The sequence below is a fragment of the Thunnus maccoyii genome, chromosome 13 (genome assembly GCF_910596095.1).
Source record: "Thunnus maccoyii chromosome 13, fThuMac1.1, whole genome shotgun sequence".
Lineage (NCBI taxonomy): Eukaryota > Metazoa > Chordata > Actinopteri > Scombriformes > Scombridae > Thunnus > Thunnus maccoyii.
In genome coordinates, this window is record NC_056545.1 from 30,643,766 (window position 1) to 30,654,807 (window position 11,042).

Genomic DNA, 11,042 nt, shown 5'->3' on the forward strand with positions numbered 1-11,042 from the left:
TCTGTGCTGCCCTCAGATGGTTAGGAAGGCTGTTCCACAAGTGTGGTGCAGCAGAGCAGAAGGTTGATCATCTTATCTCATCTTTCTCCAACACATGTAGAAAAAGAACTGCATTAACAGACAGACACATAATCTTTTTGTTAAAGATGTATGTTTATGTAAATTTACAGTTGTAAAAATCCACCTTAAAAAGTAAAATACAGCTTATTTGCAGCAATAAGGTAACAGTTATGACTTTCCATAATATTTAAAAGGGAATGAAAGGACAAGTTGTGAATCAAATTTGATGGAGAGAAGCTCATGAAAAGCCTCCAATGAAAAGCCCTTTTGGATATGACTGATAATGGGCTAACTCGACCTGCAGGCAGGTTTCCCATGATCCAAGCATCCAATGCAAGTGGGAACCTGAGGACCCAGTGTGATTCAGAAGCAGAGCATCACAGAGCAGAGTTTAATCAGGTGGTTTGTGCATGCCATGCCTATCTATCAGTGGTGCCAATAACACTCAGTTAAAATACAAATGGTAAATGGACTGTACTTGTATAGCGCCTTTCTGGTCCTCCAACCACTCAAAGCTCTTTTACACTACGAATCACATTCACCCATTCACACACATTCATACGCTGAATGGGTACAGGGGCTACCATGCAAGGTCCCAACCTGCCCATCAGAGGAAATCTAATCATTCACACACCGATGGCACAGCCATCAGGAGCAATTTGGGGTTAAGTATCTTGCCCAAGGACACATCGACATGCGGACTAGAGGAACCGAGAATTGAAACGCCAATCCGATTAGTGGACGACCCGCTCTACCTCCTGATCCACAGCTGTCCCCTACAGTATTGTATACTGTATGTCATATATGACAAATAAATGTAGTGTCATGTCATGTGATCTGATATATGATAATCATATAATGGATGTCATATACTGAATGATGTCATCATATGACAAATGTGTGTTTTCAAGGCAGATGGCACAAACTGAAAAACGCATAAGCCCAGCCTAGAGACAAGGCTGTATCAAGAAAATACACAAAAGGATGATACTGTTCACAATTTTATTCCTCAATTTAGATTGACAGACATTAAATAATTTCATTAGTGACATAACTGAACCATTTTTGAGTGTTGTTTGCAAGGTTACAACAGAATACAAGCAAACACACCAAAGCAAAACTCTCCAAGGTGTGATTCAGAAAGGTGTTAAGACATAGTATTACATGTTTTAACCTAAAGTACTTTTTTTTTTTTTTTTTCTTACACATCCTCAATAAATCACGACTCAGACTAGGAACGCACTTATGTAAATAAGTCCATCACAGGTACTAAAAGCGGGCAGCAGCAATGGCTGCTAAATAAAGTGGCATCCCGTGCAGCAAAGCATGTGGTCACTGATGTGAAAGTGGACACAAAGTGCCCTGTCACATAGGATTCAGACCATAATCACAAGCTGGCGTTTCTAGCAGTTCCTCTTGGTGTGGATGAGAAGGTCTCTTTGCAGGTTGACTTCTAGACTCCCAACAGTTTTGCTGCCAGGTGGGTCGGTGACCAGGGTTAGTTTGTTAAACACTCCTCGACCAAAATAGTCGGCCACAACTGAGAAACCATCATTAGAGCTCCGTAACTGAAAATCATAGAAAAGAAACAAGAACTTGCATTTGGTCATTGAATTTGACAACAAGCACACTGCAATACAGTCAACAGCTAAAATATAATTAACATCTAAACTAATTTCCCCCTGCGGATGAATGTGTTTGCTAAAAATACAGCCCAAAACTGATGATAGAAAATCATGATGAATGAAATGGGGAGAATGATTGAACACGTCTGTGGTTCATGGTTCACGTCAAAGCTCAAGTATTGTTACCTGTCTGTTGAAGTGGTCATGCAGATCACGTTTCTGGTCCTGCGCACGCAACATGTCCATGACTTTGCGGTTCTCTGGAGTGCAAGTTGGGCACTCAGCCTCACTCTCAGCGTAGCTTTCGAAGCAGTGTTGGTGGAAGGAGTGGCTGCACAGGAAATGAACAGATGGCAGCTCCAGGGGGCTGTTGCACATGTTACATTTGGTCTTCTGGAATATCTTGGCACTGTGTGGAAATATTGGGGTTAAGATTTACAGGTGTATTAGGCAATCCATGACATTTGTGGATGACATCAGCACAAGTTGTTCGGCAGCCCTCACCTGCCACCACTAGCACCCCCTTGAGCTACAGTGGCTGTAACTGACAACAGTACAGTCACTACAGTGAGGATAACAGAAGTGCTCAGTAGGAAACTGGTAGAAATGGTGTCGTTTATCACAGACTTGAATAGATGATAAATATTCCTGGAAATCCCATTCCTCATGTGACCCACCTCGTTTTAAGCTCTTGGATTTCGGACCGGAGGTGAGCGGTTTCTTCGCGGTACTGGCGGATTTTGCGTTCATCATCCTCGATCTGCTGGCTCTCCCTCTGCAACTTGTTGATGAGGTAGTCCTTGATGACGGAGAGAGTGGCCGTCGAGTTGTGTGCCAGTGTCTGCACCACTACAGCGCACAGAGATCTTGCATTTAATGTTGTGCAAACACCTTCTTTTCACTAATTCGACTGTACAAAGATCGATTAGTTGCCAATCGTTTAATTAATCTCCAACTATTCTGATGATCAATTAATCGCTCGAGTCATTTTTAAGAGCAAAAATTCTTAATTCTCTGATTCCATCTTTTGTCCTCTATGACAGTAAACCGAATTATCTTTGGGTTGTGGACTGTTGGATAAGACAGAACAAGACATCTGAGAACGTCATCTTTTGCTTTGGGAAACAGTGATCAACATTTTTCACAATTTTCTGACGTTTTATGGACCAAACACCTGATCGATTAATTGAGAAAATAATTAACAGATTAATTGATAATGAAATCGTTAGTTGCAGCCCTAATGCAAAGAGTCTTCAAAAGGAAGGAACATCAGTGCTGTTAATCTTAACCTGAACTGAATCTAATATGGCATTTTGATCACAATACAAACGAGTGTGCATGAAATATGAAATCTAATTTCCATCAGCTCACCAAGTAATGGAGGCATCAGGTTGTTTTGGTCAATGTGATGTAGGACCTCACTGATGTAGGCCTTGCAGTCTTCTTCTTTTCTAGCAAAGTATCCCAGCGCCTGCTCCCAAAGGCAACCCTCTTGGTCCCCATAGCGCTTGCAGGCTTCTACCACTTTTCCGTATTCCTCATTCTGCATGTGGTAGTGCATAATCTGCTGGTACCTGCACATGAATGCAAATTAGGTCCAATTTGTCATCAATAATGTTATACATATGTTGGATCAAGTCTCCTAGCTTAACAGGTAGGGAAACACCTAACAAACACGTGTTCTATATAAATAAATATGACATTATGCTGTAAACTGGCTTGTGTTGTTACTGGCACACCTTTAGGCACATGGAAGCAGTGACTATCACATTAATGGGCTTCAGTTCATATATATTCAGTTGATGGTCTGTCTCCCGTACTTACAGTTTGCCCTTCTCATAAAGATAGAGAACACCTTCTTTGAAATTGTGCATCTGGCAGAGGACCAGGGCCTTATCAAACACAGTGTTGTCACTCCTCAACAGCGACACAGCTTCCCCCTGCAGGATCTTTTTTCTCTGCCAAACATATAAATTAGAAAAAATGAGACCATTAACAACTGAATTATGTTTAAAAGTTTAAATGATTTCTCTCATCTGTAAAACAACATTTCTGCAACTTTTCGCTTCTCACGACTAGTTTGTGTGTGTTGCACTGACCTCAGGGTCCTGTTCGTGTGCCCAGTCTTGCAGTCGGAGCTCCAGCAGTGTGTCATAAACACCCTGTGGAGAACGGGGGTCTACCTCGATCATGTGCTCCAAGAAGGCTTTCAGCTCCCGAGGGTTGTTGGCAAAAATTGGGATGAATTCCTCAGAGTTGGCCTGAAAACAAAATAATTATTGACAGTCTTTAAAGAAAATTGTTTCAGATATATGTCTTATATAGAGTATATAATCACTCTAGGATGGTCATTTCAGGACCACAGGGCCATTACAGCATCATGTGAAAATGACAGAGAACAACATTACTGCACACAGACCTTATTGACCCGACTCCTCTCCTGGCTGTCTTTTTCAGCAGAGTCTCCACTGGGTTGGTAGTTGGTGCATAAGCCCTTCAGCAGCAGTGTGGTACCTTCAGGAACGTGGTGCATCAGGGTCTTGCCGTAACGTTTCATGTTGCTCTCAGCTTGTTCAAAAGGCAGACGTCCAATGTAACGCAGCCCTTCCTGGTAGTTCTGAGTTTTAGAGGGAAACAGTAAGATAAGTGAGTTACTGTGCATATCACATGCTGTTGTAGGTGCTGGCGATGAAGTGTAGCGGGGCTGACATAAACCAAAGTATTGGAGAATTTTAAATCTTGACCTGATTATGGTGCTAGATGAAAAGCTAAGGGATCACCAAAGAGATTACAGTTCATTCTGAAGGGGACATGAATGTGAGAACCAAATGTCATGGCAACCAAAACTGTCAACCTCATGGTGGCACTAGAGGAAAAGTCAGAGGATCAACAAAGTCAGTAGGATTCATCTTCTGGGCATCATGAATGCCCCCCCCCCCCAATAATCAGATTGCTGAATATATGAATATTGAACCTAAAATTAATTGCGCAGGCAATTGTCGCAAACTGTGCACTGTGGTGCACCACTGTATGGCATCTTCTCTTCAATCCTTCTCTCAAATTTTTTGTAAAAAACAATCTGTCAATATATTTATTCTCATCAAGCTTTCATTAAACATCTCTCCTCTCGCAATAGATCTGTGCCTGAATGATGTCTCCTGGAAAGTCCTAACAGGGCAGGACACCTCCACAACTCTACTAAATATCCACCGAGAAAAGAGTGATTTCCTAAGTTCATAAAGTTGATAAATGTTTTTACTCCTAGTTCTAAAAGTAGGACCAAAAATGCGTCACTGAGAATTTCTGGCCAGCTAGGAGTGATTTCCTACTCTGAGAAACTTGATAAATACGGCCCCTTAAGTTATAACGAGCACCTTTTTTCTATGATTTCTAAATGGATTCATGGCTGATGGGCATCAGACACCCTGTCGACACTGTAAAGAGTGAACACTGTTGAGTGTAGCAGTGTCTGTGTGTTTTGATTTGACTGAGAATAAGTGGCGTGCTGGCAAACTGTGACAGGAAGAAACACATTACTACAAAAATTTGGATGGTGTTGTATCTGATCAAAGCGCATTTTCTCTTCATACCGAAGTAATGTATTCATAATGATTCCTTTTTTAGGGTACTGGAAAAAAAAGCACACTGAGGAACACGCAAGAGCTTCAGCATCACTGGATCAGACATAGTTAAGATTTACTTCTCACCAAAAAAATGTGACCATAGGTAATTTCAGCTTGTCACAGTGTGGACAAGAGCATCCAAGCACAGACAGGTGAATTCTCAGGAGAGCTCCAGCAGATGATCTACATATATTTCCCCAACATAGGTTTGTACATCTGCTTGCATGGTTTTTACCTTGAGGTCTTCCAGTTGGATCTTCAGGTACCACTCATGGTGCATGTGCTTCTCAGCCAGGAAGACAGCGTGGCTGTGGTAGCTTGCCTGCCGAAGAACCTTGATGGCAATCTCAACATCAAAGTGGACCTCACTTTCACTGCTCTGTTGAAAATACAGAACATTATACGGTCTTATAATAGTGTATGGCAGCCATTAGTGATCTGTTCATTACACCTACATCCTCAGCGCTCATTTTCACCAGTCACCTTAATGAACTCTTCCAGCTTGGAGCTGTCCTTCAGCTTGGTGTAACAGTTCAGCAGCAGTGTGGTGTGGTCTGCGTTGGCCAGCGACTGCCTGTGCAGGGCTTGCAGATACGCTGTCAGGTTGTGGATCCTCTGCGCGTCCAGAAACTTCCTGATGACGTAAGATGGCTCCAGTTTCCCAATGGTGCTGTGGGACAATAATGTTACATTTTCAGACTGGTTCATTGATAGGAGACTGGTCAGCAGTCCAGTCTCTGGAATTAATAATAATTGCTGGGCAATTAGAAAGCACTAGGTTTAAGTGTTACATTGAAAACCAACACAGAATCAACACAGCCCCTTTCCTCTGGCATACTTTAAACACTTCTACATGGTGTGATAGTAAATAAAATGCTCAAAGATGAGTCACACACTGCACATATCTCAACCCTGGCAAATGTCTAGTGATGCAATTACCGAATGTACTGTTGGATAGCACCGTCATGGTCTCCCTTAAGGTAGAGGTGATCACCGTACTGTCTGAAGATCTCCGACAGTCCGTCACTGTCCAGGTGCTGGCTCTTAGCCAGGTTTATGGCCATCACAAACAGGTTCTTCTTAAACAGCATCTTAAAAGACAAACAAGGAGGCGACACCTCTGTTACCTGACCCACAAGAATAATAACAGCCACCAAGCTGATTTAGAAGGGCTCCAACTCTTCATTACGGTTAATCGTCAAGTTATGCATCATCAAAATTCTTATGAGTTTCATGAAATCAAACCCTGTTGAGTCTACAACACAAGAAAACAGTCATTTTCTGCATTTTTTCATCAGCCACTCAGTCTTCATTTTTACAAGGGAGTAATGGAACAGTCAGAAGTTATTATAGATGAAGAGCTGCAGGTGACAGGCTGCTCACCTCTGACTCCTCAAGGTTACCAACTCTTAACTGTGCCCTGCTGTTGTGAGGAAAACTACTCACATGTGCAGCATGAATTCAGATGTGGAATGATGGAAAAAGACTGATTATTGACTGACTTCTTTATCAAAAGAAACAGATACACCACACACTAGTTGCTCTTTTGTTTTATTTCTGATAAAATACTGCTGAAAAAGTCTGTGCTGTCCCCAAAATTCTGGGACCTGTAGTATTACACTGCACTTGCTGATACCACCAGTAACCACAGGTAACCACAAGTCAATCTGGATTGATAATAATTCTAAATGACAGGTTCTCAATTCTTCAAGTCTGTCTTCAAACAAGTCAGTTGCCCAAATGAAATAGATGAATGAATTGAAACAGGTCATTCCTATTGTTCACGCTGACCATTAGAAAATTCCTTCATAATGCACTTAAAGCCGTATCATGCTTTCCGTGTCCGTGTGGCCACGTTGGTCCTAGTGACGTAAATGTCATCAACCACCCATGTCCGCAAGGGTCCACATGGACCACTCTATGGACATTCACATGCAGCCCAAAATTTGTGCCGGTGTGTACTGTACACATAGTAAGTGCGCCAACTGTGCATGTGCTCATCTACTTTATACATGTACTGTATTCCTATTCTCATTAAGCTGTCGCTTTTCTAATTCCATTTTTTCATGTTGTTATGCAACATACAGGAACTCCTCACTGCATTCAGACTGAAAACAGCCCTGTGTCAAACAATACAATGAGCTGTGTTGGTGTGCGCATGTTGTTTAAAGTGCCAGTGAGACAATGAAATACAATCCAGCAAATCCAGTTTGAATAACAGATTATTGCGTTTAAAGGCTGATCAGAAAAACCTGCACAGTGGTTTGCAATACTCATAGAGTGGATTTTACAACTCTGGAAGGTTATCACGCTGGAATCTGCACACATGTGAAGCGCGTCTGTGTCTGTGGACCCCCAATTGAAGTATGTATGGAACAGTGTGCGCGGGGACTTGCATACGGACCGCAGACACAGTTCCATACATACTACAACATGGAATGTATGAATTGGCCTTTACAATGTACAATGTAATATGTAAAAGTTTATCTGAAGCTTATATGAAGCTTCAGCATCCAAGATGAGTCAAATCAAGTAGACATCTTTCAACGTTACAGTCTTTTTAGTGACAAAGTCCCTCTTTTTGTTACTATACTTCCACCACAGCTCAACAGGGAAACACTGTCTAAGGAAACACAAAGAGGGAATTTGATGCTAAAAAGACTGTAAATGTGTCAGATATCCACTTGATATGACTAACTCAGACTGATGAAGACTCATATAAGCTTCACATCAACTTTTAAATGACTGTGTGGACACACTGTGGATTTTGTCCTCCATCATTTGCATTGAAAGCACATTTAAGGGGAACTTTTAATAACCAGTATGAACAGGAGGAATGATTACACTCTTTCACTGTTCATATGGTCACCTGACTGTTGTTTGAAGACAGACTTAAACAATTGTGAACCTGTCCTTTAAGATACAAAGGTGGTTCACTCTGGACTCACCTCCAGTTTGGTCTGCGTGTCTTTCTCCTGAAGAACAAACATTTTCCCATCTCTGGTCAGGATGTAGAAGGAGCCCCACTCTGCCACCACATCAATGACATCATCAAAAGAGGCACTGTAGGCGATGAACTTGTTGTCCAGGTCATAGATGGTCAGAAGCTGTTTGTCTGACGGAGAGCTCTCCCTGCTACCAAACGCTGTCCTGAGCAGAAAACGAACACTGTCAACATACATCTGTCATAGCCATCATGTCATCCCTACAATGATCGCTGCACCTTCATCTAATTTATTCAGCGTTGTCCTTACTTGTTGGGTGACTTTGCATCATTAATCAGTAAGAACAGATAACCGCGATGCCAGTGGGCCAAAAGCTTTGTTCCATCAAAGGCGAAGCAGGGCCCTCGTTCATCAGGCTGGTACAGGTACACACATTCATCTCCAGCCACAATGAACTGGGAATCTTGGGAGGGATCTGCGAGGGAGGAGCAGCGCAGCGCACAGCCGTGTGTATCCAGCTCGACTTTGGGATACTCCTTGATGGACAGGGTGTAGCACTGAGCAAGGAGAGAACCATGGCAATGGATGCAAGGTCAGAAAACTGCAGCCACTAGAATGGAGTCATAAAAACCTCAGAACTTCAGTCGTAGTGCTGTAGTGATCAATACCACCATTACACTCTCTTTAAAAATTGCTGAATAAACTGACATGTTGGATAAGCTGAATGTAAGGCTGCTGAATAGTTGAAAGATCTCATCTTCTCCATGCACCACATGTGTTTTGGGAGCTTCCAGACTTACATGGACTTTCTCCAGAGTGGCAACAAACAGATGTGTGACCTTTGCCACTTGGCGGAAGGCGAGGCCTGTGACAGGGATGGTCCCCTCGTGCAGAGTCAAAGTTTTACTGTGACGATCTCTGGTGATGTCACCTTTGGTCAAAACCACACTGCCATCTGTGAAGCCTGTCAAGATACACAGCATCCATTATAACCTGGAAAGAGAAAGCTTTATAATATGCAAACAGTGATCACTGGAGCAACAGGCAGAAAGCACATCTTTCCTTGTGTCTTACCAATGGCCATGAAGTTGAGGTTCTCATGTACACTGAGGCAAGACACTTCAGTCGGTTTGTTGCCAGGAATTGCTGGAAAAATCCTAGTGCAGAGAGGATTTCCACTGTCTCTCTTGTCCAAGTTCCAGACCTTCACCTGTATAACAAAGACAGATTCAGTTTAGTGGGGGTGACACAATTGCTCTGTGTTTTAGGTTTCTCTGGAGGACTGTGCACTTACTAGAGGGTTTATTCCATGTTCATCCTGCCCCACTGATACAAGGATGCTGTGCTGCTTCAGCTGGTAGAGGTGTGTTACCCGCAACTTGTAGGCCTGAAAAGATGTCAACTGCAGGGAGCGTGTCAAAAGCCAGATCTTGCCATCCATATGTAACATTATGGGAGTTAAGGACAGTTATATACAGTGGGAGTAAGAGATGCTGTAAACTTGACATTTACGCCATGTGCGGCAATTCAAGAGTGGTCATTCCATTAGTAGTTTAGTAGAACATGTCCCAATCTTAAATAGGTTTGTCTGCAGATAAATTGGAACTTACAGTGAATATAAATCTCCATGCTAAGTATTAATTGAAAAATTCAAAAACAGTTATGATATGACAAAAGCATGCAAACAAGTCAGTGCTACATCTCTCTCAACTGTTTGTTTTGGATGGGGTGCTGAAACAAACTCTAATCACATATTTGCTAGTTTAATGATGGCTTACTTGTCAAGCACACCGCCCACAACATTACTTAAACCCACTGTTTGGTTTTTTTAAATAATTCACAGGAAGTCTCAGCATAAAGACGATCCAAAGGACAGCATATTATTTCAATAAAAAGTCACCTGATGCTCCGCTGCCTGCGAAGCATCACGTTTTCTAGATTAGCGTTATTAAGGAGGAGAGGGGCTGTAGGGTTATTAATGGTAGTCATTAAACTAACTGGTGTTCAGTTTATTGAATGTGGCCCCAAATGGTTGCTACTAACGACTCGAGAAGTCTAACGTTAGGCCATTTCTCTCATTTCTTGCACCAGCAAGTCACAGTAAAGTGGCAGATCTTTGAACAGTCTTTCCAATCCCAAAGAACAGAGCAGAGCCTGGCTCTGGCTGCCCATTTACTGTTGAGATGAAACCTATTCATTCCAAAGACAGGCCACAAAAAAACGTATTTTCAACCGGTTTACCGTTTGTTTTCACTTTTGCTGAGTCGGGGCTAGCATCAGCTGTCAATAGCCGAGCTAGCTCATCCATGCTGTTAAAGGATATCTCCAAGAACAATATGACCCCGCCCGGAGTCACAAGCCGATATCCCGCTTGGAAGAGCAAAGTTTTTCCCATTATCCACAGGATCCTTCACCGTGTCTTTATCAAAGAAGACAAATTTCCTCCACTGTAGGAACGCTGCCATTGTATTAGCGCTAGCAAGTAGCTAGGTCGGTGTCATGTGACATTAAAGTCACGTGAGCAAACCGGAAGCTTATTACATTACATTATATTGTATAGTTATACCATCACATTTAATTTAAGTTATTTTGACAGACTTATTATTTCTTTTTAACTGTTTGGTGACCTCTTATTAGTTTTCACTCTGATTCTGCCTATGAATGTTAGATCAGAGCCAGATGTAATAATGTACATATACTATGGAGATAGATTTGTTTCATAATGATGAGATGTAGTGGTATGAGCTGAGAGTTTGGGTTATTTCAACAGCTTATTCAATATATATTTA

The 11,042-nt window shown here is 42.1% G+C and overlaps 1 protein-coding gene across 1 annotated transcript; it reads right to left on the bottom strand.

Annotated features, from left to right (window-relative positions):
• Positions 1–1,048: 1,048 nt before the first annotated feature.
• Positions 1,049–10,767, bottom strand: vps11 (VPS11 core subunit of CORVET and HOPS complexes). Its single transcript, XM_042432217.1, has 16 exons — positions 10,577–10,767; positions 9,548–9,696; positions 9,328–9,463; positions 9,054–9,217; positions 8,563–8,810; positions 8,257–8,458; positions 6,248–6,399; positions 5,792–5,978; positions 5,544–5,687; positions 4,105–4,302; positions 3,785–3,946; positions 3,510–3,643; positions 3,057–3,259; positions 2,363–2,534; positions 1,872–2,094; positions 1,049–1,628 (listed from the first exon to the last, which is right to left on the bottom strand). Exons 1-16 carry the CDS (start codon positions 10,716–10,718, stop codon positions 1,464–1,466), a joined length of 2,781 nt encoding a protein of 926 aa, XP_042288151.1. The 5' UTR covers positions 10,719–10,767; the 3' UTR covers positions 1,049–1,463.
• Between the last annotated feature and the right edge of the window lie 275 nt (positions 10,768–11,042).

Bases quoted from the DNA above. Each gene is read 5' to 3' on its own strand.
- vps11 (XM_042432217.1), bottom strand. From the start codon at position 10,718: ATGGCAGCGTTCCTACAGTGGAGGAAATTTGTCTTCTTTGATAAAGAC. The intron at 9,697-10,576 runs ATATCCTTTAAC...CCATAATGTTAC, and splicing joins GGGTCATATTGTTCTTGGAG to ATATGGATGGCAAGATCTGG. The intron at 2,095-2,362 runs GTGGGTCACATG...ATTTCCACACAG, and splicing joins ATCCAAGAGCTTAAAACGAG to TGCCAAGATATTCCAGAAGA.